At 46.5% G+C, this 27,604-nt stretch overlaps 1 protein-coding gene across 1 annotated transcript; it reads left to right on the top strand.

Moving 5' to 3' along the window:
* On the top strand, positions 1 to 27,604 carry MRPS18A (mitochondrial ribosomal protein S18A). Its single transcript, XM_032770416.2, has 6 exons — positions 1 to 144; positions 1,305 to 1,336; positions 4,123 to 4,227; positions 13,273 to 13,396; positions 15,995 to 16,061; positions 26,903 to 27,604. The coding sequence occupies exons 1-6, from the start codon at positions 39 to 41 to the stop codon at positions 27,045 to 27,047; spliced, it is 579 nt and encodes a 192-aa protein (XP_032626307.1). The 5' UTR covers positions 1 to 38; the 3' UTR covers positions 27,048 to 27,604.

The raw sequence follows: 27,604 nt of genomic DNA, 5'->3' as shown, positions 1-27,604 counted from the left end.
GCGCGGGGTGGGGAGGGGACTCAGGGCCGATTCCCAAGATGGCGGCCCCCGGCTTGGTGCGTGGTGGCTGGAGCCGGCTGGTCTCTGGTCTCCTGGGGCTGGGGGGCGGCTGGGCCCGGCCTCCGACCCGCGCGCTCCGGCAGGGTGAGTCTTGCGGGGGCGTCACGCGCCTGCCTGAAGACGCGAGCTGGAGGGAGCCAGCGCTGCGCCGCCGCCCTGGTCAGAGCGAGGGGGGCGAGTCTCGCGGGGGGGCAGCGGGCGGGGAAGGGCCGCAGGCTCCTGGCCATCAGGGTAAGATCTACTCCTGCTACTGGCACCGCGTGTGGGCCCAGAACCAGGAGGCGCCCATCAGCCACGTCGGCCGACCTGGGGCTGAGATTGGCACTTGTAGGGTGCTGCTCCCTCCGAGCTGCCTGGCACAGGTCGGCTTGTGAGCGAGCAGCGAGGGGGTGAGACTAGCGATAGGGGTTCAAGAGACCTGATCACAAGTGCTTATTTAGACATATGCTTTTTGTGTGGCTTTGGACAAGTCACATCTGCCCAGATGTGTAATGAGGATAATGCTTCCCTTCCTCAAAAGGGGAGGTGCAGATAAACTCCATTGATGATTGTCCACCACTGAGTTACTGCAATGATAAGGGACATACAAGTATTCTAAAACAAATAGAAATAATTGTGTTGTCATTAAAGTTGCAATAATTAAGGTTCAGGTTTAATTTCACATCGTTAGGAATGGGAGAACCTCCAAAATCACAGTTCTGCTCTTTTAGTTTCACAAAGCAAGGTGTTTGTACTCTGTCTGAAGATTATCACAGCCAGAAGGGCAAGAAAGTTTCTTTCCTCCCTACACAGGCTTTAACCATGGAGAAACTAAAAACACTGAAGGCAGCCTAAATGCTTGACATTTAAGATTGCTTTTACTTAAGAGGGTCTCTTGTCTTCCTTTATCAGAATTAGCCAGAGATTATAAGGAAATCATAAAACTTTTCAACACACCACAGATATACTCCAAAACAATAAAAATTAAGCAATGAGAGGTCCCCAGTTTGAGAGGCCTGCCCTTTGCTCTGCCTATTGGTCTCCTGTGGTTACTCTGCCTGCAACTGCCCACCAGTAAAGCATTACCTTTGGCAGTCTTCGTACCTCATGTTTGCTTTGTTGGGGAGTCACACTCACTCTTGCATCCCTGACTTCTGTCCACCACATGTTTTGTTTGTACATAATTTCAGTTTATTAATTAAAAGAAAGTCACTAGTTCCAGCTTGAATATGTCTGACCTTGTTTTCCATCTTTTATTTCTGCAGTTGTGGAAGTTACAGAAGGAAGTACAACTGTTGTAAGTTATTACTTTTTTTCAAGTCACAATACACACTACTTCTAAAGCCACATTTTTGTGGTATGGGTAGAAACGCATTTTCTTTAGAAACTTCAGGGATGAAGTTGTCGGGAGGTTTTTTGGTCACATTGGCATATTTTGTCTGGAGGTGGGACATACAGTACATGCTAACATTGGAGGTCCTGGCTGTGGGGGAGACTTGTTACATGGAAGGGGGTTGGAATCCTTCATATTCAATGGGTCAATGAAAATGAGGGACACATGGTATGGATTAAAGCCTACATCACAGCTCAGCACCTGTAGTCCCCTCAGCAAGGGGAGCACTCTTGGCTTCTGGTTCCCCAGCCTTTCCTCTTGAGTGGTGGAATTCATCTCTCTCCCTTCAGACTGGGGTGCTTCCAAGATGAGCAGTTTAAACTCTGATATCCCCATCAGAAAACAGACTTTTTTTGCATTCTCTTCAGAGATGGTTAACCGTGCAATTACCGCAGTTAATATACTACACAGCTCTTTATAAGCAAGCACATTTTATTCTTAAGGTAAAAGCAATAAAGCAAAAACATTAAAACCCATAGAAGAACCTACATGCATACTAGTAACCTTACCAGAAATCATCCTAACTCCAAAATGGACTCTGACGGGTGAGCAGTCCTTCAGACCCCACACAGGGGTTTTTCTTTGGTTTCAAGTTCATAACATCCTTTTCTCAGAACAAGAACACAGGCTTATGGGATCTTAGCTTGCCAAAGTCCTTCCAGCCCTTCCCTAAGTATTGGGGCCCTCAGTGGACTTGAGATCCTGTCCGTTTTCTAGATCAGGAAGAAGGCAAACACCAAAAAGGAGAGCAATTTGTTATATTACCAGCAGGTATAAGTAGGAGTGATCGGATGAATTCAAAGGTGGCCTACAATCATCCTTTCTTTGCTAGTGATGTGTAGACAAGATTTGGCAAGACAGCACTTACCAAAAAGTGTGTTCTCTAAAAAGCTTGGGTTTCTTTTCTGGTTATTTTTACATTAGATATCATGTATTGACTGGAATCTGAGCACCTTACTGGGTTGGAGTTTTTATATTTATTTTAGATTTGTTTCATTATATAACGTAAAATGAAATTGTTTGTATTTTTACCATTTGTACCAACAAGAGTAAAACCAATCCGCAGCCATGGGAATTGGGGGATGGATGACCATCTCTCTCTTTCCTACCCTCAAGTCCATGTGCACCAGCACTCAGCATGCTTTTCTGCAAAAATCTGGAGAAAAAGATGAACCAGCACCATGCCCAGAAGGTCAAAAGATCAATGGTATTTCAGGCCAAATGGAGAAATGAACTCTAATGTTGGAAGCCCCTCAGGGAGAACACCCTACTAAAAGCGTCTCCATTCAAAAACAAGGGACTTTCATGTAAGTGGATTACTGAAATCTGCACAGTCTTCAACTTCCAGGCTCCATCCAGAGCATTTCTCAGTAAACTAGACTTGAGGTAACAAAAGCGTAAATCACAGTAGCAAGATCCTTATTTGAAAGGAATGGTCACAAATTCGTGGCCAGATGTAAATGGTTGGGGGAAGGAGATGCTGATAATTTCTGCTACATAATCTCTTAATAGCAACTGGAGATCTATCAATGTCCACAGAGAGGAAACTCTCAACAAATAATGGGCGCGCAGCATCAATTAAGAGGCAGACATAGTCTTCCTCATATCTTCCACCCATCCTACCAACATCACTTCAGTCTCTTCTGGATTCTGCCTCAGACAGCTAGCCTTTATCTGTATTCCGATCTTTATCAAACATTGAGAAAGGTATTTACCACGTATGGATGAGAATGTGCTGGGTCTTATCAGCCCACGAAAACATGGTGTGATAACACAGAAACCTACATAAGATTAATCAGGTGTAGCGGAGCCAAAAAATACCTTCTGAAATTTCTCCCAAGAGATGAGACTGAAGCCACTCAGGGCATGTGGCTCTTTTCTAGGGTTCACAGACAAGTCAACAACACCTTGTGGTCCCCAGTATCAAAGACAGCTGATAGATGTAATAAGTCAACATGGATGCTAGATCTTTATCTATTACCAGGATGGAATTGTTTATCAAATGAGTCAGTGCAGTGTTTAATGTCACCAGGTCTAGACCCAGACTGACAAAGAACAGAATACTAGATGCTGGCCTGTGTTTGGCTAGATTGTTAATATCAAGCGATGATTTTTGAGAGTCATCCAGCTGTGCAACAGCTTCCTTAATAAAAGTTATATGTACTGAGAGATTCTGCCAACGGTGGTTTAACTGTACTTCACTGGGCAAGAAGGGCATTGGTCCAAAACACAGACTGTGGCATGAAATATTCCCAACAGCTCACTGGGCGACATCGACCCAAACTCAAACACTAAGGATTTGTCCCCATCACTACTACCTTGCACTCGCAGAAGTAGACAGCTCAGTCTGAATTCTCCAGATTTTTTACCTACAAAGTAATATGAAATGTCTGCAAAATAGGAGGGCTTCGAATTAATTGAGCTCTCCACTACTCAACACAAATCCACCGATCAAGACTTACCAGGCCCTAATGACTTTTTGGACTTGTGCCAGCTCCTATGTACATCTGAAATGCTTGTTCTGTATGTACCTGACTAGAATCAGCTTAGTACAGGGACTTTCTGACGTTTATACAGTGCTGAGTAAGCTGTTGGAACTTGAGCGATAAGCCTGCATACCCCAAATGTATACGTAGGCCTGAACTATGGGCTCTTCATCTGATCAATGTATTCTCTGACTTGTTTCCCAGATTGAGGGCAAAATTATAGAAGATGTCAAAACCCCAACTCCTCCTAACCCTTCTGGTCAGTGTCCCATTTGTCGCTGGAACCTGAAGCACAAATACAATTATGAGGTAAGTGTGGTGACGCTTAGCTAGTTGAATGTTATTCTCAAAGCTGTACTGATGCTGCTACTAAACTGCACAGCCTGCCATTCTTTTAGCTTCCTGGGCAGAATAAAGATTCACAGCTCCATCTCCCCCTCCTTAAGGTTTAGTGAAAAACCCTTGTGCGAGAGCAGTTCCTTCAAAGCTGCAACTGGCTTCGATGAACAGCATCTGAACACAGCTGGCTAGTCCTGTGCTAACTACTGTCCTATTACCAATGTGCCCTCTAAATTTTCCTTGTACTGAGCAGTTTACAAACTTCCCAGAGCCTCACATGGTAGAGCCTCCATCCATGGGGGAACAGAGTGAAGGCAGAGACTGGGAGCAGCTGGACCCCATGCGTTGGGTCATCGGGTCGCAATGCAATTTGAATTTGACAGGCTGCTCCTCCATCATGCCAGCAGGGAAGGGGTTCAACCATTACACCACCCAGCTCTGGTAACTGCTTCCCCATTGGCAGAGGTGTGACCTGACCTGTGGGCTGGGGGGAGAGAGGGGCGCAAGGCTGGCCACGTCAGAAAAGCTCCAAGTTCCCACAGCCAATGTGAAGGCAGTAACCAGAGCCAGGTGGCATGGGACATTGCCTTCCGTGAGTGAGCGGTGTTGTGCCCTGGCGTACGGACTCCAGAGCCCAATCGCAGGCTGCATTCCATTCCCACTGACACTGGCTCTGTGGCACACCACTCAGCTTTGGTTACTTCTTCCCCATTGGCAGAGGTGTGCCCTGCCTGCTGCTGGGGTGCCTTGGCCAGAACCTTATTGTCTCTCAGCACTCAAACAATCAGACAATGGGTGGCAGTAACTGGAGCTGGATGGTGAGGTGGGGGCGGAGTCAAAGTTGTAAGTAGCATGGTTTGTGACGTGTGGTACATGGAAGATTGCTGTGTGACCGTGAATGTGCACAGTTTAGGGAACATGGCCTACCACACAGCCCTCCTTTGGATCCTTCATATCTGGTCTGGAGTAGTATGCGTGCAGCGGGAAGGAAGGGATAGGATATGTTAGAACAGGGGTCAGCATCTTTTCAGAAGTGGTATGCCGAGTCTTCATTTATTCACTCTAATTTAAGGTTTCACGTGCCAGTAATACATTTTAATATTTTTAGAAGGTCTCTTTCTATAAGTCTATAATATATAACTAAACTATTGTTGTATATAAAGTAAACAGGGTTTTTAAAATGTTTAAGAAAGCTTCATTTAAAATTAAATTAAAATGTAGAGCCCCCCGGACCAGTGGCCAGGACCTGGGCAGTGAGTGCCACTGAAAATCAGCTCGCATGCTGCCTTCAGCACACATGCCATAGGTTGCCTGCCCCTGTGTTAGAACTTTGGAAACATGTGCATTCCTCGCCACCCAGCATATGATCTGGAATGGATTTATCTTTCTAATGTGCCCCAGTATCCAACATTGAATCAGTCCTCCAACTGGACTCTAGGTAGTAAACCCTCTGCTGGGCAGCTTGTTCAAGCCTATTCCTGACTCCAGGTAGCTCAGAAAGCTTGAGTCATTGGTCCCAAAGAGGAATTAGCTGTAATGTCTCCAAATACTGCAAGCTTCTCAGTGCCATCAGTTATCTTTATAACTGGATGGTGGAAAATGGGAAGGGGGCGGGGAAGGTATTTAGAAACATGACAAATGCCCAATAACTGTTTTACACAAAGTTGTGCCTGGATATGGAGGTGTCCGCAAAAATAGCCTTTCTGTGTTTGAAACTCCTTTCCTGTCAATAAAAGGAAATGGATTTCTAGCAAGTATTTTGGGGGGAAATCTATTGTGAGAGGGTTATAGAGGAATTTTTAAAATACACTGGCAGAAGGCAGTAGAGAATCCTATAATAAAGGCCCAAAAGTGCCTTTGAAAACCCATAATATGGGAAATAAGACTTGGAGAATGTAGTATTACAAGGGGCTTTTCAAAAACTGCATTTGAAAAATAAAGCCAAAAACCCCACTACCAAACAAAAAAAATCTGTACTAGAAATAGAAAGGAAGGGAACCAGACAAGAATGCACAGTTACAAGATAAGGCAACCAAAAATGCAGAATAAGTTAATGCCAGTGGGATTAGGGGGATATAGATACAAATACATCTGGAGGAAAATAAATACTTGTGAGAAAGTAAGCCCACTAATGATGAGGGGGTTGAAAGCCAGAATGATTCTAAAATGGCTGAGCTACTCTCATGTATCCATAACAAAAAAAAATAAGGAAAAGAAGTTTGAATAATTGGGTAGTGATGACAATCCTGTGAATGAGCTATTGCGAAAAAGCAGGTAAGGAAATTCTTAGAGACATTGACTTATACACACACTAGCAGGTCAAGATCACATGCAGCCCTCCAGGGTCTTGAGGGAATTAACTAACAAACCAAATGCTCCATTAGCAGTTATTTTTGAGAAGGCATAAAAAACTGAGGAAGTACCAAAGGATTTGAAAATAGTGAATGAGATAAACGTGAGAAAGGGAAATATGGTCCTGGCAATTGCCCTTTGGGAAATCTAACCTCTATTCCTAGTTATATAACAAACAAAAGGGGAGAACTACACTGAGCACTCACCGAATAACGGAACTTAGGAGCAACAAGTAGTGTTGAGGGGTTATGAAGAATCATGCTGAACAAAAACTTATTCCACGCAAGTGACACAGTAAGTGAGGGATTTAAACGTCAATAAAATATTTGATAGTGTCTAGTGTAATATTGTAGAAATTAAATTGGCTAGGATGGAAGCATTATCAATGGATTGAACACACTATGAGCAGAGTGCAATAAGAAATGATTGAGGGAAGTGGTCCAATGGCTGGGCTGGTCTTCGTAATTATCTAGAAGAATCAGGAAATAGAATGATAAATTTGCAGATGATACTAAATTGGGAGGAGTTGCAAACAGTGAGGATAGAAAAATACTATCCATCTCGGGGATCAGATTTTTTCATAAGAACATAAGAATGGCCATACTGGGTCGGACCAAAGGTCCATTTAGTCAAGTCTCCTGTCTTCCTACAGTGGCCAATGCTAGGTGCCCCAGAGGGAATGAACAGAACAGGTAATCAACAAATGATCCATCCCCTGTCACACATTCCCAGCTTCTGGTAAATACAGGCTAGGGACACCATCCCTGCCCATCCTGGCTAATAGCCATTGATAGACCTATCCTCCATGAACTTATCTAGTTCATAGTGCTGCCCACACTTTAATGCAAAGATTGTCTTGAAGGAACTCTTCTCCAGTTCATTATTACAGAATATATAACTACAGCAATTGCTGACACAGAAAAGTAATGTTAGGAAAGAATGTTATGTGGTTTTAGGTGTTTTTATGTGGCGCTGAGCAACTGGAAATGAGGAGCCAGCTACAACTAGCTTTCATCAGGTCACCAGAAAGAGTTTCATGGATCGAAGTTTAAGAGCCTAGAGAAATTAAAAATCAATAGACTTCTAATGTGCTCAACACTGTAGTCTGTGGATATTGCATAGAGAGCCAGGAAATAACAAAGATTCAGCCCATCAAATGCAGCAAATAAAATGGGGTTTTAGCATTTAAGACCAGAATTGACCATGAGGATTATCTAGTTTCATCTCCTGTATAGCACAGGCCACCAGTACCCCCAGCACCCGCACTCTAACCCAAGTCTGGGTAGGTAGTAATCTAAAACACTTTGATCACCAAGGGAGGGGGACAAACGTGTATTGTCAGCGAAGGGTAGAACAAGGAGCAGTGAGACCTCATTACGCAGAGGGAAATTTAAGATGAATATTAGGAATCACTTTCTAGCGCTCTCTGTGGTAGGAGGTTCTGCCACTGGTGAGGATAAAAGGGCTACTTGGAAGCACAGAGGTAGTTGTAGATAAGGCTGTTGTGCTGTTTGTGGCTTTAGAGCCCAAGAGTAGAGTTCTAATATCAGAGTTCACTGTAGGTCCCATCACTGGATGAAAGGTATGATCCTCTTTTAAGATTAGGGCTGTAATTCAGCTAGGCTGGTCAGTGTGCTTGCAGTTTGCCCCATACTGGCATTCAATTTGGTCCTTAGATACTAATCTTCTGGAGGGAGGTGAAAACTGAACGCCAGGGAAGCTCACCTTGTTTTAAGAAGGTTGGCTGGAATCTCGGGAGCCATCATGTGAACGTTTGCATTCTTAGTCTCAGGAAGCAGGCTGGGAATGTAGGCCATCACGGCAGTCATTTTGGCCTTTGAATGAATGTGAGTCTTGGGTTATATAACCAGTTCTCTTGCTGCAAATCAAAGGAGAGGCTGGAGAAAGATTAGGGGGATGGTGTGGATTGGTAAATCAGAGCAGTAGCGGATCATGACAAATCCACAGCTGGAGGCGTGCCTTACTTCAGTGGGACTGATTGGAGTTGTGAAGAGTAACTTGAGTTCTATTGTAAATAATCTCTCTTTCAGTATGTCTCTTGTATGTCTAGACTTTGTATCAGTCATGGTTTTTCAAATTTTGAAGTGTTTGGGTGGAATAAATGCTTCTTTTGCCCCCAGAAAAATTTCAGTTATGCTTCCCAGCCACAGCAGTAGTGAGTGATGAGAAATAAAGAGTTTGAAATTTTTAACAGTGAGGGTAATTAACCATTGGAATGATTTACCAAGGGTTCTGGTGGATTTTCCATCACTGGGAATTTTGAAATCAATACTGGATGTTTTTTTCTAAAAGAGAGATTCTAGTTCAAATAGGAATTATTTCAGGGAAGTCTTGTGGCCTCTGTTACTTGAAGTCTTCCCCTGTAACTATAAGTCTTTAAATGATGATTTGAGGACATCAGTAACTCAGCCAGAGGTTAGGAGCCTATTATAGGAGTGGGTGGGTGAGGTTCTGTAGCCAGCAATGTGTAGGAGATCAGGGTAGGTGATTGTGATGGTCCCTTCTGGCCTTAACAGCTTAGGAATCTATGAGATACCACTCAGCTGTAAAGCAAAGAAAAGCATGTGAGCCCCATTGCTGGGGGCACACACGATTGGACTGGATAAAGCACTATAATACAGGGAAGTCTTGCATTGGCTCCTGGTGGGCGGATGGAAGAGATGACTTCAGGACTACTACTTCTCTAACATCTCTGTTAGTGGAGCCTGAGGCAGTGGTACAATAAGTGATTTTAGTTTTACTGTCAGATAAACAGGTCAAGCTTCCATCAGGCCTCCTTACCAGTGTTCCTCAACCCTGCCCTGGAGGGGGACAGCCTCCATTGGTCATTCATTCCTTGGATTCTACTGAAGTTCCCAGCAATTGGGCCAGTTAGTACCAGTTATGATAGTGGTTTATGTGATGGGTAGAGCCCTGCAAATTCACAGATATCCACAGACCAATTTTATGGATCAGATGCAGATACAGATTTTGTTTCTAAAGCCCTGCAGATCTGCGGATATCCACTTTATATCCATGAAACATTTTTGTGGACCAGATCCAGATACAAATTTTGTGTTCACGCAGGGCTCTAGAGATGCGGACACTTGTCCACTAGGAAATTGACTGACACCCTAGTTCATTACCTAATAGCCATTAGAGATGAAAACCAATTTCAGTTAGTTACTATCAACCTTAGGCTAGATTAGAACCTGCAGCCTAGAAGTCTCAGCCCCCAAATATACCTGATATACAATGTCTGGAGAATGGTGTAAAGCTTCCAGGAGTAATGAAAGAAAACTGATTCTTATGCATCTCAAAGTAACAACTGACAGATATGTCTGGTACAAACCCATGCTTGTTTCATTGTACAAACAGAACTGTTCTCAAAGTGAATGGAGATTTTGATGAAATGTGCATAACTAGCATTCAGTCTTAGTTCTCAAAGGGGGTTGCAGATATTGGGTCTGTGCTGCATTTCAGCAGGCCACCCATTCAAGGGAATGCAATATTCAGACTTGGTTTTATGTATTTTATCCAGTTTATCCACCCTTTGTAGGGAAGGGTAAACTTGTTTTTCCTTCTCTGCTTTGAACACCATTAGTCTGAGCAGGCAGTAAATATGTCGTACTTTGGCAGCACACAGGGGAGACAGAACTGCAGCCTTTGCCTGTTAGCCCCAGATTAATTCAGTCCAAATTGTTTTCATCAGATGCTACAGATTACAAGGGTGGGAATCTGGGTCCGACCTCTCCCGGGAGCTGTCCAGTGATTAAAGCAAATCTGTGGTTACAGTCTTGGCTCCCCACTAGCACAGAAAGTTAATTTCATGGAACATGACGGCAACATGTAACCTTGCCAGACTTCTTTTCTTCTTTAACCCCTTTACGTTTTTGTTCACCTTTCCTCCCTATCCTCCCAAAGTTGGCTGTCTCTATCTGCCCTCTCCCTAGGGGTGGGATGCATCTGGGTAAGGATTCTGGGCGAGGCACCTAGCATGTTACACTTAGGACCCTTCCGAAGTCATCATAAGATTCTCGCCAATATGCAGCACTTTAAGCCAAATGACCTTGAGCATAATTTGTAAGGCAGAAATGGGTGGGACATAGATGATTTCAATAAAGAAATAACCGTCACGAGAGAGAAGCTGATTGGTGTTGACAGCATTGGGCTGGGTTAACATTGGGGCATGGACTCTCCTGATTGGCAGGACAATAAATAAAGAGCATCTATCTCCCCTTCCCCTTTTTTCTTTCTTTGCATGGAAACATTTGATATCAACCCTGTGACACCACAGGGTGTGGTGGTAATGTGAGAAAGCCCTTGGACCAAGCACACCCTGGGTGCAGGGGTGTCCCACACTTAGAACATGCCACGTAAAAGGCTGTGGCCTACTTAAGGTTTTCATTGCTGCAAATACTGGAACAGCCTAAAAATTACTATTTACTCTCTCCTCTCTCCTACCCCTCCCTCTCCCACCCCCACCCCACACATATAAAGGAACAATAAAACAGGCTACTTAAAGCAGTTAGGAAAGTTTTCACACCCTGGGCATTTGGAGCTGCACCCTTCTTCTCCCTTATGGACACAAGGTCTTTCAGTATTGGGTGGTGGAGCCAAGTCATTGGCAACACAGAGAACTGGATGGCTGAAAGAGCTGGGGAAAGGGATGTGGCGTCTCACCCTGGTTCAGTCAATGAAATCCAGCTCCCATCAGCAGTGGCCAAAAGTCATTGCCTTTGACAGATGTCAGTCCAATGTCCACCAGTCCAGCTGACAGTAGTTAGCCCTCTTGTCATGGCCTCAGTGCCAAGGTCGGAGATTGGCTGGGACATGGACACTGAGCTTTCCTTTTGTCCTTAGATGGTCTCTCTGGGTTAGCACCTAGGCTCACTGGTAGGGATGTTGTCCCTGTTGTGTGGATAAATCATCAGTCCACAGAGTTATTGGTCAGGTCCCTTATATCAGCATTAAGTTGCCTAAACTTTTAATTTTAAAAGGGACTGGGTCTGAAAAAGAGGGTTAGAATGGAGCCGGAGAACAGGAACTGTAGATGAGGAGGAGTCAGTGGCAGGCACCTTGGATACTCTGGCACAAGTGCCTTTATGTAGTAGAGAAAGTGTGACTTAAAGCTCTAGACTCAGTTTCTGTTGACGTCAACAGAACTTGAGAGGATCTAGCATGAGCAATAGCTCCCAGAACCAGTGCTACAGTCCGTTTATTTCAGAATCAAGTCTATTCAATACCATAGTGGTGGGTGTGGGATATAAACCTTGATAGCTAGATATACTGGCTTTTGCATAGGCTCAGCCCATAGCAGAGGTCTAGTTTGCCTGCACCAGCAGGTATGGAAGTGTGTATAGTGCTCTTCCATCTGGCCCTGATTTCTCTCAGGCTGGGCATGGGGAATGTCTGCTGACAGGTCTCTCCCAGGCTGCAAGCCACATGTGCATGCTCTTTCCACCCAAAATATTGAAATGTTTACAGCAGCAGCAGAGAAATAAACTCTCAACTAGCTTGGTGAGTCTGGCAGTGGGAAACTTCCAGCAGATTGAGAAAAACAAGCCCAGCATTTCCAGTGGACCCATGGGATAACATATGATATCAGCATGTGAAAGGGGTGTGTCTGCATTGGTCTGAGCGGTGTGCTAGCATTTGTTGTGCTGCGTGTGGAAATGAAAAGCATATCTCTGAATGCTGGGCTGTGCCCTTTGCACAGCTAATGGACCCCCGTGCAGCAGCTGCCGCTGCTGTGTCTAAAGCTCCGTCATCCCTGTTATGTGATGTTACCAGATCCTGGAGATACACCACTTAAATTGTGTTTTATAAATAACGCCTTGCACTTCTGTAGCTTTTAATCTGAAAGGTCAACAGCAGTGAAGTCTACAAAGATCTCTGAACCCTGGCTGAACGCACAACCTGCTCTCAGTGCTCTCTGGTAACAAGACTTCCTTTCCTTGTCGCTGCTCTAACAGTCCTTCCTAATGTGCATGCAGCCAAAGGGCTGAAAGTTAGTTCTATTAGTTACGGTACAGTTCTCTTATGAAGCACTTACTCCTGAGAAGATTTACTAGATTTTGGACTAATCCCCCTTTGCCCCCCACCCCAAAGGGACATGACAGAAGCTCCACCTTGGGAAATTGGATAAAGAATTGAGGAATAAACAGTAGAGGAAAATCCTGTGCTCAGTTTACAGGGGAAAACCCAGATGTGGCCTAACGTATGAGCGTAGACATCTGTGTACACAGCTCCTGATGAGCTAAAGATCAGTTCTCCACTCAGTCAAAAACATGGTGGAAAATATCTTCCTGCATGTTTTGTAAAACTATATCTTTGTATATCTGGATGTTCGACAGATTATATTTGGTCCATAGTCTGAAAACGGCAGTGAATGGTAACATGGCAAAAATGGATGATGACACAATGATTTACATGAATTAATCTATAAAAGACTCAACTTCAGAGGACCTAATAAAGCTAAGCCAATAGGCTACACAATGGCAGGTGAAATTCGTTGCTGACAAAATCCCAGATAATATACACCGGAAGGAATAATTTTGAACTTCTCATACGTAGCACTGGGGCAGTATCAGCACCTAAGAATTACAGCCATTGGTGCAGCTCTGGCACTGATCATTCTGCCTTCTTCCCTTGCTTCCCTAGGATGTCTTATTGCTGAGTCAGTTCATCCGTTCTGATGGAGGGATGCTGCCCCGTAGGATCACAGATCTTTGTCTGGAGGAGCATAAGAAAGTTGCAGTGTGCGTACAAATGGCTCACCGAGCAGGTAACGAGTCCTGTCTGGGAACAAGCCCCAGACCCCTTTATTTAGTAGTAACCACTTTGGGGAGGGAACATACCTTCCTCCTTTCCCACCACCGCAACCACCAAAGTTACTAAGCTGCCAGTGGGTTCGTATTGTTTTGGGACCCCTTATTACCAAGTGCCCAAAGCCCTTTCAACCAACCTCCAAAAGGGTGATGAAACGCTACCCAGTGGCCCTAAAGAATTTTGAGCCTTCTTCCTTCCACCTAAACCATGAGCCATGAGTAGTCACAGCAGTATAAGAAAAATCCAAGTCCGTGAAAGGAACTCCTGATGACAAAGAGCCCAAAACATTGAATCTGTTCAGGCAAAAAGCATGTTGTTGGCTTCACTGCAACTACATATGGCAAATTACCAGGCATAAGTTGCCAAATACAATTTCCTGACTTGGAAGAGGATGATCCATTTTTGCCTAAATTGCTTCAAGATACTGAGAAGGAGCTGAAGGGAGGCCAGGAAGGCCAGACAGTTGCCAGGAGAGCTCTGCAGGTGGCAGCCACACAGGCCTTGGACATAGCCACAAGGTTGATGGCTACATTTGTGATCAGGAAACTAACCTCATGGCTATTTTCCTGGAGGGTACCAAGAGAGGTGTAGGATACCATTCAAGATCTCCCATTCGAGGAAATGGAGCTCTTCAGTTCAAGGACTAGGCTCTACCTCCCTAAAGGAATCAGACCACCCTCAGATCCCAGAGGATTTACACACCATACACCAGTAGGAATTCCTACAAATATCAACCCCAACAAAGGCAATGGGCTCACCTTTACTCCCACAGTAGACAACCGGACTTCCAACAGTAGAAATGTTCACAGTACCTGTGGAGGTGCCCTTCATCTGCCTCCTTCATCACCTACTCCTCCTCATCACTCCAATAGCAAATTTGATGGGAATGTCATGGGCCACATCAGAATCAATCAGGTGCTAGCAACTACCTTCAGGACCCAGCTTGCCCCACTTCATTGGTCTTGGTCTGATATCACCTTGGACAAATGGGTGTTGGGAACCATGTCCATGATTATCTCACTCACTTCCCCATCCCTCTTCAGGGATTCATCTCATGAGAGCTTATTACAGAAAGAAGTGGCCTTGTTGCTTTATCTAGGAGCCGTAGAAGAAGTTCCACAGGAGTACAGGGGTAGAGGCTTCTACTTGCAGTACATCTTTATCCTAAAGAGGGAAGGGATGTCTGATCTGTGTCCTAGACCTGAAGAGACTGAACAAATACATATGCTGTCTCAGATTCAGGATGGAACACTTGCCTCCATCACTGGCCGCTGTACCTTTCCCACTGAATATCAAGACTTACTCCACCAGATTTTAAATGACTTGTTTTGCCTGCTTCAGATATGTGCCAATGTCAGAGATCTCATGTAGAGTAACCCACTGACTTTTGTCAAGCGCTGTGCCTTGGACTTAGCTGCTAGGTCAGATGCCATGTTCAGGAGAGCAGCACTCCAATCGTTGCAGATGGAATTCCATGGAGGCAGTGTTGCCTAGTGGATACAATAACAGTAGGATTCAGGAAGCCTGGGTTCTGTTCCCACTGGCATGCTGGGTGACCTTGGGCAAGTTGTGTCACCTCTCTGTGCTTCAGTTCCCTCTTCTATAAATGAGGAAAAGCCCTTTCGTAAAGCACTGTGAAATCTACTGATGAAATGCTATACGTATATGTATTTTATTTCGACTATCCATAGGAGATACTTCTTGCCTGCAGTGGGCTCCACATTGACACGTTCTTGAAAAGAGAGTGGTTATTTACCCTGCAGTTATTGTGGTTCTTTGAGATGATGTAGCCAGCGTGGGTCCCACAACTGCCCCTCCCAGCCTGCTCTTAGGAGTTCTTAGCTACTGTGGGCTTTGAATTCCAAGGGAACTAAACATGTAGTCGAGGGATCCAGTAAGTAACTGTTCCTTCATGTCTCAGTGATCTCTGAGATGGAACAAAACAACAATTTATGCATAGCAGCATGCCACAAGTGTTCAGGATAGGAAGTGAATGTAATGTTTGGCATATAACCCCACTCATCTGAGGATTTCAAATTAATGTACGGAGATGGGGAAGTGACTTGCCCAAGGTCACAGAGCAAGGTGTCAGTCAGGAATGGATCTCAGGTCCCCTAAGTGTTTGCTTGCTCTAGCCATTATGCCTGCTCTCCCATGCTATATTCAAATTAAAATGCAGAGAGAATTCAAAGAGGCAGATTGTAATCCTTCAGCTGAAATTTGGTTAGATGTCGGTGCCCTCACTCTGATAAACAGCACCGTGAGATGTTTAGTGACCACAAGTGGTCAGCTCTTCAGTTGTATATTTCATTTCAAATACAGCACCTCCAGCAGCACTGTACCCCTGCCTGTATTAGGGTATTGGTTCAATACTGACTCGGCAGGAAGAATGCCCCTTCCATTATAGCCCCTTGGGCTCTCTCTAGCGATCTCCTATCCAAATACTAACCAGGCTGCTTAGCTTGTGAGTTGTAATGGGATCTCAGAGTGGTATAACTGTAGCTATTAGCAAGGGAACAATGCAAAAACTCACATCTTTCCTTTCCCATTTCAGGTTTGCTGCCAAACCACAGGCCGCTGCTTCCTGAAGGGCATGTTTCCAAGAAACCCAAGCTCAACAGGTGAATAGTTTGCTCTTGCCTTTAAGGGGACTGGAGATGGGAGGGCATTTCTGCCTCCAAACAAGCCTAAGGCAGTGAAGTCAGCCTGGATTCAGGACCTATAATGAGTGAGGCTCCGTCACTATGCTCTGGCCTGCCAATACTTCAAGGTGCTCCACAACTAACCATACCTGATCCAAACCTCCACACAGAGTTGAGAAACTGCGGTACACATGAGATACATTCTCCTTCCCTCAAACCCACCGGCTTCCCCGTAATTGGCAATAGTGCAGGGAGGCTACTGTAGTGAGGACTGCTGGTACAAATCTCTCAGCTAGACAGGATGCAGAGAAGCCCATGGTGGGCAATAGCAGTGGGTGGCAGAGGGCAGGCAAAAGGAGCTTGTTATAGGCATGCTGCACTCTTTGCCTTTTCCCCGTTTTTCCCTTTTGCCTGTAGTTTGTCATTCACCTCAGCTTGCCCTTCCTGTGTAACAAGCTCTCTTTCCCTCCTCCTTCCCCCCTCAATATACCCCCCCCCCGCCCTGTGCTGCTCAGCCCCCTGGCCTTTGATGGGAGAACTGAAAACCCTCTGTGCCTCCCTCACTGTTGGGAGGTGCTAATCTCCTGTTTATGACCTCACACTCTGTTTCCATGGAGATGTCAAAGCGGTTTATGAACCTTCATTAGAGAGTTGTGGGGTTACCAGAGGCCATGGGCCTGTTGCTGGGAGAGTTTAGACTCCAAATCTCAGGGTGGCTTGAGACTCCTGGGATTTGGGCCTGGCTTTCTAGCTGAGACTTGGTGGGCAGCTCTTTGGGGTTTGCCAGGCCACTGGAGGTGTGCCTATACTGCAGTTAAAAAACCCCAGCTGGCCCATGACAGCTGGCTTGGGCTAAGGGTCTGTTTCATTGCGGTGTAGACATTCAGGCTTGGGCTGGAGCCCGGCGCTAAGACCCTGCGAGGTGGGAGGGTCCCAGAGCTCGGGCTGCAGCCCAAGCCCATATGTCTATACCGCAATTAAACAGCCTCGCAGCCCAAGTCCCACGAGCCTGAGTCAGCTGGCACGGGCCAGCTGCGGGTGTCTAATTGCTGTGTAGACATACCCACGCTGTGCTGTCAGCAGGGATCAGATTGTGTGCAGACAGTCAGGGTCTCCACAGTGGAAGTCTGTATAGGATATGGCCCTCAGATATTGGGCTCTGAAATACCTCACATTTCCATATCTTAAACCTCTTTGAGATTATTTATTAATTGTGCATATCCAGCACATCTGGGGTGAAGTGCAGCAATTGCAACCAAGGCTCCAGGGCTAGCACCCTGACTTCTACTAATTATGTTGTGGGCTCTTCAAATGGGTACCTCCATATACATCTGGCAGCACAGCACCCCTGAGAACCAAGCTTGGGACTTGGTGTCTGAGTGCTCCCTACTGGATCACTGTCGCCTCGCTCTGCAGTGGGAGGAGAAAGGTATCAGAGCTGGGGCTGGGACTGAGTTAGGGAAGGGAAGGCAGGGAGAGCTGGGGCAGGCAGGGACTTGAGAAGAGCTGGCAGTTTGTGAAAGAGGCAGGATTGGGATTTAGAGATCAGACTGGAGATTGGGGAAGATGAGGATGAAGCTGAGGGAGGCAGGCTAGGAGCTGGGGGACTGCAATGAGGGCATTTCAGGAATGCTGCTTAGATATTGTCTCTTCTAACTGCTGGAGGTAAAAAGCTCTGCATTTTTGGAGTCTTGCCGTATCTCGGCTGCTGCAGCGCTGTGAGAGCTTTGGCCACGTGCCTACCCCCACCTGTGCCTCCCACATCACTCTCTGGAACAGCAGCCAGCGCTGCACAGGGCAAAAGACTTTAACCGCTTCCTTCCTCCTGCCCAAATGGCCACCTCCCTTTCCCTTTGTGGTACACAGCAGTGTCAAAAGATGGGCTTGTGGTTAAGACACTGGCCTGGGACTTGGGAGACCTGGGTTTAGTTCCAGGCTCAAGCACGCGCTCCCTGCCTGACTTTGGACAACTCATTTAATTTCTCTGCCTTGATTTCCCCCCATCTGTGAAGTTCCTCAAATATCCACAAGTATGTGGGTTGTGCTCAGATCCTGTGGTGGTGGGGAACCTAAGATCCTGTCCATAGTGAGTTAGGTGCCTGGGACCTTTGAGTAAACTCAGCCACCTGCAGTCAGTGCAGTGAGAGTTGAGGAGCCTTTACCAGTTTCCCCACAAAGCCTTTGAGGTATAACATTAGGACCCCTCAGATCATCTGACTTGTCACTTTGCTGTCTTTGAGCCAATTGCGTTTCAAAGTGCCAGCCTGGGGAGGGGTCAGTTGTGCTTTGAGAGGGGCCTGAGACTGTGTGGAGGGGGGCTGTGCAGTGAGAGGCAGAGCAGAAGGGTCTGGCTTTTCCCAGCCGACTCTGTCTCACACAGCTCAGTGGTGTATTTATCAGTTCCCCAAGAGCAGTAGCCCCTACTCTCATCTTCCCCTGAGGGGACTGCTGAGCTGAGTGCTCTGGTCCTTGCTAGCACAGCCTCCTGGCCTCTCCAGGTGCCTCCCTACTTGAATGAGATCCTTAATTCCCTTTGGCATTGCTGCTATAGCCTTGGAGACATCCATGGGGATTCACTGGGGGTGTCCTTGCAAAAAGTTTCTACAGAGACCCCGACAGGAGCTGCAGTGACACCAGACAACTTCTCTGTCCATTTATTAAAGCCCTGCAGTTCTTCTTCCAAGGCGAGGGAGACAAGTGAACAAGTTCCAGGGATCTTAAAACCAGCCTAGGTAGCCACAGAACTCAACTAGCTCTTCCTGTAGTGCTGGCTGTGTCTCTCTCCCCCCACCCCACTACTGTGTGAACAGTGTTAAAAACAACATTCTCCCTGCCTGTCACTGCTGCAGCATATTGACTCTGCTATTGAAATGCTATCAGCTGGGCCTGGCTGGCCTCTTAGCAGTACATGGGACAAGCAGGAAGGCAAAGCGCCTTGCATTACTCTGCAGTGACCTCTCTCTCTGGCTAAAGGGGCATCAGTTCATGAGCTCTGTAAAGTGTCTTTCTGGTCTTTAGCTGAAGGAAGATGGCAGGTGGGTGGGATGTGGAAGATATGAGGAAGTAAAGCCAAGAGGAAGGGAGGTGAGGAGTGATGTGGTGCCTAACTTCTGGGGGGGTACCAGAGCTGCAGACTTTGGGAGAAGAGCAGCTTGCTCAGATGCCTAGCAATGTCAAGCTCCCTCTGATTTTCATCCCCTTCCCACCACATGGTTGCTCTGTTGCAGGTTGTTTCCCCTCATCCCCCTGCCCCTGTACCACACATCTCTGTCTCAGGAACTTGCATTGGCCTCTTCTTTTCACATGGTAGTTCCTTCTCTGAATCTCCTGAACAGGAGGCAGGACGATAGGGATGGAGAGCTTTGTGGTTCTGTGAAGAGTAAAGTCTTGTCTCCATGTGGCGGTTAGAGCAGGGATCAGGAACCTTTGGCACGCGGCCCATCAGGGAAATGCGCTGGTGTGCCGGGATGGTTTGTTTACCTGCAGCGTCCACAGGTTCGGCCGATCGCAGCTCCCACTGGCCACAGTTTGCCGTTCCAGGCCAATGGGGGCTGCGGGAAATGGCGCAGGCTGAGGGGTGTGCTGGCTGCCGCTTCCCATGGCCTCCATTGGCCTGGAACGGTGAACCACGGCCAGTGGGAGCTGCGATCGACAGAAACTGCAGACACTGTAGGTAAACAAACCATCCCGGTCCGCTAGCGGATTTCCCTGACGGGCCGCGTGCCAAAGGTTGCCAATCCCTGGGTTAGAGGTTTGCTCCAAGCTGAGGGACAGTGTGTCTCTGTTAGTATCTTATCTGCAGTTATATGTGCTCACCCTCCTCTGCTCCTGAAATTCTTCTCCTCGCTCCCCTATGCGGAAAGATAAGCAGCCCATTCAGCCACCTCTTGTCCTGTCTGGCTCTTTGCCCTAGCTGTAGAAATGTCCCACTGCAGGGATGGCCAATCTGTGGCTCTGGAAGTTAATATGCGGCTCCTTGTATAGGCACCAACTCCAGGGCTGGAACTACAGGCGCTAACTTTCCAGTGTGCTGGGGGGTGCTCAGTGGTCAACCCCTGGCTCTGCCACAGGCCCTGCTCCTACTCCAACCCTTCCCACCCCCTCCCCTGAGTCTGCTGTGCCCTCGCTCCTCCCCCAGGGCCTCCTGCACGCCAGAAAACAGCTGATCAGGAGGGACGGGGGAGCTGATGCGGGGCTGCTGATGTATTACTGTGGCTCTTTGGCAATGTACATTGGTAAATTCTGGCTCCTTCTCAGGCTCAGGTTGGCCACCCCTGTCCCACTGTCTCTTTTTGAGAGAGCTGGGAAGAGACTGTCTAGCTCTGGACGTGGCCACCAGAGAGCTCCATAAGAGGGTGTCAGGGAGGATGACCTGGGCTCATGTATGAGAAGGGGAAATGTTACCTTGAGCTGGATGTGAAGGTGTTTGGTGCTTTGAACCGCTTCTCAAACAGCCAGTCTGGGTCATCTTGAGGCTTAGACTGAGTAAGTGCTCTCATTGGCTACTGGAGTGACAGGCTCAGGACTGCTGCCTGAGATGACAAGGTTGGTGTTAGATTCCTATACACCCTCCCTCGGGTCAGAAGAGATTCACTGTTGGTAATGACCTGCCAGGGGTAGGTCTACTAAGTCAAAAGCCAGGCACCCTTGCTGATCAGTATAACAGTGGTTTCATTCCATCCTCATGGATCTTTCTCCTCCCTAAGTAGGAGTCACAGCCCAGCATCTTTGCTAAAGGTTGGACTGAGGCTCTAAATCCTATTTCCAAGAGTTGAACTTAAGCTTCAGTGTGCGATTGCCAGGAATCAGGCAAATGGCTTCATTCAAGGGAAGTAGAGGAGGTTTAACGCATGGTTCCTTCCAGAGTCCCATCAGTGTTGCTCAGATCAGCATCAGCTGGAGGTTTCTGCAGACCAGACCAATGCAAGACTCCCTTGTTTCTCCCTCCCTCCCCTGAAATGAGCTTCTACATTGAGGCCCTGGCCAAATGGCTCCATGGAGCCTCTCAAAGGGCTGTTCATCAAAGGACTTTCCCATGAAAAGCCATCTGCACAAATGGTCCCAAGACATAGTCTTTGTTCTTAAGGCATTTGCAGCTTCTTCTTTCCTTACCTGCTGAGATGGAGTGGAAGACCAGCTCTTGGGACGGGCTGAAGGGTTCCTGAGGCAACGAGCAAAGGACAGCTTATTGGGCAGTTGTCAGACTCTGGCTTCTCACAAACTAACTTTGGGGACTGCACAGCAGCAGCCCCTGAACTTTTCTTCTGCTACACTTCAGGTCATCTCAGAAAGGATATTATGTCTCCCAGCATGCTGTGCCCAAATTCCACTTGCCCTGTCAATTGAAGTGACCCTGTTTCTTAGCACAGGGTCTGCCTTCTGATCTCATCTGGGTGAAGGCTCTGATGGTGCTTGCCAAGTGCTACTGTAAGGAATTCAGTCAAGCAAGATGACCTCTGTTGTAAGGTAATGGGAGTAGACCTACCCCTGGCCGCTGGCCTCTTGGCCCAGTGATTATAACTTGTGTGTTTAGCACCCAGCCTGCCCTGTCCCCTTTGTCCCTCCATAAAATGTTTCACAAGTATGCTCCCTGCACATACATGGTGCTGTGTCTCACATATCTGTTGTTCTTCAGGAAAACAAAAGCCCTGTTTCCTCTTGACTGTGAAGTGGTCCCCTTCTGTTACCTGATGTGTGAACCTCTCCTCGCCGGTCCCTTCCCTGAAGCGTGATAAGAGTCCCTCCTTGATCTGAGCTCCTCTTTCCAGCAGGTCACTTGCAGCATCCCCTTTGCCCACTCAGGGTGCTCCCAGTAATGTGGTGGTGATGGCACTAACTGTTCCCATTCTTGCTGCCCACATTTTGTGTGTGGCAGAGCATGCACTGAGGATTGGATCACTAGGAAATGGTGACCCACACCCCCTAGTTTGTTTTCAGTTACACACACTACGCTGCATAAGGAGGAGTCTGCATTCAGGATTTGGGAGAGCCCTCTGGGCTTTAACTCTTAAGGAGGTGTTTGAGAAGTGACAGTGGTAGAAGCAGGTCTAGTGCAAGTGTGTAAGATACCTACTCAGGCTGTGATAGCTTATGGTTAACAGCTGAGGCAGAGAGAGAAGGTCTGGGTCTAAGCAGCACTCTGTGGCTGTGATCTTCTCCCTGTTGTCCAGATACTGCCCAGGTGAGAGACCTCTCTCTGTATTTCTCATATCCTCTTTGCTTCCTGTTTGGTAGCTTCTTGACAGTAGTAGCTTGTTAATGCCATCCGTTAGCTGCTTTACCAGCTGAGGGCCCATTGTAGCAATACTGTTGTCGGGTATCCACGTTTTGGTGGCCAGAGTGTAACAGGGTGTGTTAACTGTTGTGCCCTTTGCCCCGCTTCATCGCATGTTGGAGTGATGCCTCTGCCCATAGTATCATGTTGTAGAAAAGCCTTCAGCTCCATCTCCTGGCAATGCAGAATTGTTCCCTACAGGGCACTTTATAGTGCTTTGCCCAGTTTAGGGCTTCTGCCGCCTCCTTGAGATGATTCCACAGTCTAAGGAGATGATCCCTCACTGTCAGGGATTGTTCCCTGATCTTCAACCTGCATTTTTCTTTTCTTAATTTCATCACATTATACCTAGTTATGCCTTTGTTATGCTTTCACCTGGCATGTGCTGAGCAGTTACATGTTGCAGCAACAACATTTTTTAACGGCCAGCTCGAGAGAGAGATTTTTGTAAGGCTTTTCCAGTACCATGTGCAACTGCAGTCTGCATTCAGAAATTCCAGAGCCATGTGTGCAGGCCACACACACCAGAACAGTCTGGGAAGCTGTCATGAGCAGCTGCAGATCAAACCTCCCTCCTTGCTTTCAAGATTAGAAAACCTCACTAATTTGGCAGCTTCCTTTCCAGTATATAAATTGTTAGAGGCCAAGTGGGGGAGATTGCTGTTCTGACCTCAGTGGCCATTCCAGAGGCAGAGTTTGGAGTCACTTTTATGTGGAAACTGCACTGGCTGCTCATTGGGTCAGGACCTAAATATTGCTTAAAGCAAAACTCTGTGAAATCATCCCTTCCATAAACTAGTATAGGGATTACAGTTGTGACTGTAGGTCGTAGCTTCTCAGGGCCTGCTCTCTGCCAGTGGGAGGTGCTGTGGATTATGGGGTAGAAGAGCTGGATTTGGAGAGCTCACAACTACTCCATTTCCACCTTCCTGCCAGAAGGAGGCATTATAAGGCTTGGAGTCAAGAGTATTGGGTGCAGATAGCTCCCATCTTATTCTTCCCTAGTCTTAGTCCTTCTTTGTCTCTTGGAGAAAGAAGTTGCCCTGTGTCATGTAAAAAGCAGATTACTTAGTAGCAACTGGCTGCTAAGCTCCTAGAAGGAAGTGTTTGCTGGGATTAGTGTGTCTCCTGCAGACACCCCTTTCCACAATCTGGAAGCTGACTCTAGCTTCTTATTGTTATCAGCACTTAACTTACATGGCATGTGTCTTCTCACCTACATTGAAAGCTTGTAGCCTTGTTCCCTATGTTCTGTGTAGACTATGAGTTCAACAACAAAGAACCAGAGCAGCCTCAGGTGAGTGGAAGCTAAGAGGCATCCTGGGAAGGGGACATGGCAAGGAGGAGGCAGCCCTGCCAGCAGTTTGATAAAGTGTTTCCTGCACAGGCTCAAGCCCTCTGCTCTTAATCCAAACAAGCGCCAGATTGAAAAAGTTCAGTCAGGGTTCAGAAGTTCAGCCTTGAGCTGCACCGGGATGGCTCCTGCTTGAGCTGCACACAGGGCCGCAGCTGCCCCATGTGCAAGTCATTTCCCTCACCCTAGCCCACTCCTTAGTGTTAAGCAGCAGTGTCTGGATAATGGAACTTGTAGGCTTGTCCCTGTCACAGACTGAACCCTGGAACCTGACTTCCCTGCGCCATCGCAATTTGGGATGGCTCAAGGTGCCCCAAAGACCACAGGTTACCAACTGCAGCTGTTTTCGTACTTCTCATTCTTGCCAGACGCCCAGCAGGGTTGAAACTAGCTTTGCAAGCTGCTCACTCCCCACCACACATTGTTACATAGTGGTGATTGTGACATGGGGCTACCCGCACACACCTCTCCCAAACCTCTTTCCAGGACTGGTAGTCATGGCCCCCTTTGGCACTCGTGTGGCTAAAAGTTTGTGACTACTTTGAGAATGCAGAATGCTTTGTCCCTTCACACTCCAAGTCACGTCAGACTCTAAGCTCTGCCCTGGCAGCACTGACATGGTTAAGAAAATGTGACTGTGTGAAGTGTAAGGGAGAGCAAAGACCCTCCCTACAATGGACCCTAGTGTTTGCATACAGTGGTAATGGGAAATAAGAAAACTTGAGTGGAATGGGATGCACAAATTATCAAACCAAGCATTGTGCTCAGAAACCAGAATTAGCCTGAAAACTCCAGGTGCTGGACAGGTTCCATGGCCTTTCCCCTCTGTGTTCCTACCTGATCGAAAATGAGTGCATTATAGCATCAAAGAGTGGGAATGAGGTTAGGCAGAGAGTAGGAAAGGTGCTTTGCGGCAAAGTGGCTGCTCACGGGCCTCAGGGCATTGCTTGCTTTTTGCCATTGCAGGATCATCAAAGTAAAAAGCAGCAAGCAAAATAGGTCAAAACTGAGTTTTGGACAAAGCAAGCTTTAGAAACAGTAAAAGCAAACTGCTCCAGGAAGGGAGAGCGTCCAAATGTCTGTTTCAGCTAACAGTGAAAAGCCCCAGCCTGCTGTCCTCAAAGGAAGCCAAAGGGCTGGAGCAGAGGGCTGGATTAGACCTGCTCAAAGGAGAAATAACAAAAGCTCTAAAATCAGGCCATTACTAAATCCTTTTTTCCTATGCCGATTTGGGATGTGCGCTTCCAGCACCCACATGGAAACAGGGATTTCTTAAAGCCACCGGCTGTCTAAACGTGCACACAGCATTGATGTATATCTCCGACATTAACTATGCTTCCCTCTTCTAGTGAGATCATTTGTTATCACAGGAGCTCTTTCCCGTAAGTGAATGGTCAGGTGATCAAAACTGCACTTGGCACACTGTGGTGCATTGAAACAATTTTGGATTTTCCTCCTCTTTCCCGATAACTTAAGTTCCACTTCATCGGAGCTTACTGTAGGTGGATGGCTGCAGTTCAGATGAAATGTAAAAATAAGGACCTGTCCCTTTGTGCTCATTAAAGATCCTGTAGAACTTCTCCCAAAAGAAATAGCATTAACCCAGTTTCTGGCAAAATTCCAAATTGGTAATTGCTTTTGGTAGCTCTAAATCCTGCCTGCATTTTCAGTTGAATATGGGAATCTCCTTAACTTCCTGTCCTAAAGGCTCCACTAATGCACCAGTATAAGATTAACCATAGAAAGGGACTAATCCAGTATATGCAAATGAGAACAAGTGAGTTGATTCTATGATGTGCAACTCTCCCTTCCATTCTCACCCCCTTCTTGTTGTCTCCTCTGTACATGTTCATGTCTGCTCTAGTGGTAAGCTCCTCCAGGGAAAGCCTAAATCTCTTTATTTGCCTGAAAAGCAGCTAAGAGGCAACTTTGTTTCAGTAGCAGAGATCTTTAAACACAATCTATTTGTAAAGTTCTTTGGGAACCTTGAGGAAGAAAAGTGCTGGCAAAATGTGTGCTATTTTCATGTAGTCCATAACCACCCAGCACTGTGAGATTTATTTTACAGTTCCCAAGCATGTAGTAGATGCCTTGCTATACATATAAATTGCACATGGCCTCTGCCCAAAGCACTTAACATATAAATTCACACATGATGCAAATAAGAGGCAACAAAACCTTTTCTTTTTTTTTTTCTTTTTTTTTAGGGGGGGGGGGGGGAGAGAAACAGATTGGAGTCACACTGAGATCACATGATTACTCAGCAGAGAGCAGCAAACAACATTGTAGAGCAAAAAGCTTACCAGTCTGTTCCAAATTTTAATTTGTCCAAGAATGGTTTACATCAGAATTTTGCTTCAGAGCATGCCTGACAAAACATATTTCCTCAAGGACTTCTGTTCCCTCCCTACCAGTAGCGAAAGATTTGAAGGGCAACAAAATTCCAGGCCTCCCAGACATTGAATTAGATCCCTGCTAGCTGACACTGGGCATGAAATTCCATCTTGTGTATAAGATGTAAAGTTCAAATTGTAAAAATCCAGTTTAGTCCGTTAAATCGCTAGGAGTTGCTCTTGCGATATATTTGCAGTTGTAATTCCACTCCCAGCACTTTTTGCATTGCAAGTTCTGGTTTCCTGCACTAGCAAGTTGGAACAGTTATATAAGCACATCACAACAAATGTATGTGTATAAATTAATTGACCAGAATCCCAGGAGAAATAGCTGCCTACCTAATGAAAACAGACTGACACCTTTGGAGACTTTCAGCTGAGTTGGGCCTGCCTTATTCAGGCTGGCTATGGAGTTGGTGTCTTCCCAGTGAGATGGAACGGGGGGGATGAATTTAGAGTTGGTTTTTGATACAGTAAAGGAACTGGATGCTCAAACTTAGCCAAACAGGATCAGATGGACAATTTGCCAGGAGCCTGCACCTACTTTACACAGAATGGAGCTCATGGCAGTTGCCATTGTCTTCTATACAGAGGTACAGCCTATGAGTCCCAGGATGCAGTGCTCCCTTTCAGTGATCCTTCTTGATCCAATGGGGAGCTCTGCTTACTGGGCTCTCTGGTGTTCATAATCCTTGCCTCTATATTAAAAAAGAGGCAGTGGTCACCCCAGCTTTAGCCAAAGCCTTTTCTCAGTTATCGGTCTCAAATTTGAGGTGCTTTTCTGCTTCTGTTTTTACAGGTATCTTACCCGCTGGTCAGTCAGATCTGCTAAGCCCATCTGGAAGAGGGGCCCTAAGTGGTGCAAAATCCCCTTTCGTGTTGGACATCCCTTGCTAATGAATAACATCAACTATGGGCAGAGGCCTGTTTGTTTAAATCACTGAGGCACAGTGGAACTTGCATAACCAATAGGTCACAGCTCTTCAGGCAACACCCTGATTCTAAGCATCTCTCCTTTTAGCATTCTGCATTGTCTCCAGTGAGCAAGCAACCATCTGCTCCTCTGGGGCATGCAGGATTCGTAATCATTGCCTTCCTGTGCAAGTAGAACAAGGGCTGACATTTGACTATAGTTTAAAAGCAGGAAAGGATCGGATCATTGGTTCATGACGACCCAAGAGGGTTTTTGCAGCAGGAAGCTTTAGAAGGAGAATACCTCTCAGATCTGATCTGTCACTGGCCCAAGCCCTAGAACCTTTGACTCTGAAGAAAAGTTCTCTGCTCCCTACCACCTCATCAGGAGTGATGAAAATTGTGTTAATCACACAAGTGGAATATTTTTGTAGTCTTTAATGACCTTAGTTTGAGGCAGAAAACACATGACAGTGGCAGGCAGGCATTTGGCATGATGATTGTGTCTCACTATATGCCTGTTAGGATTACTTAATGGCTCCCTGTAACTCCTGTGCCTGACAAATACAAAACACATTGACACCCTTAA

This window comes from Chelonoidis abingdonii, chromosome 3 (genome assembly GCF_003597395.2).
Source record: "Chelonoidis abingdonii isolate Lonesome George chromosome 3, CheloAbing_2.0, whole genome shotgun sequence".
NCBI lineage: Eukaryota > Metazoa > Chordata > Testudines > Testudinidae > Chelonoidis > Chelonoidis abingdonii.
This window is presented reverse-complemented; position numbering and strand designations above follow the sequence as displayed.

Excerpts from the sequence above, each read along its gene's own strand:
- MRPS18A (XM_032770416.2), top strand. The coding sequence starts at position 39 with ATGGCGGCCCCCGGCTTGGTGCGTGGTGGCTGGAGCCGGCTGGTCTCT. Across the intron at positions 13,397-15,994 it reads ACAAATGGCTCACCGAGCAG|GTTTGCTGCCAAACCACAGG; the intron begins GTAACGAGTCCT and ends TTCCCATTTCAG. Across the intron at positions 16,062-26,902 it reads AAGAAACCCAAGCTCAACAG|GTATCTTACCCGCTGGTCAG; the intron begins GTGAATAGTTTG and ends CTGTTTTTACAG.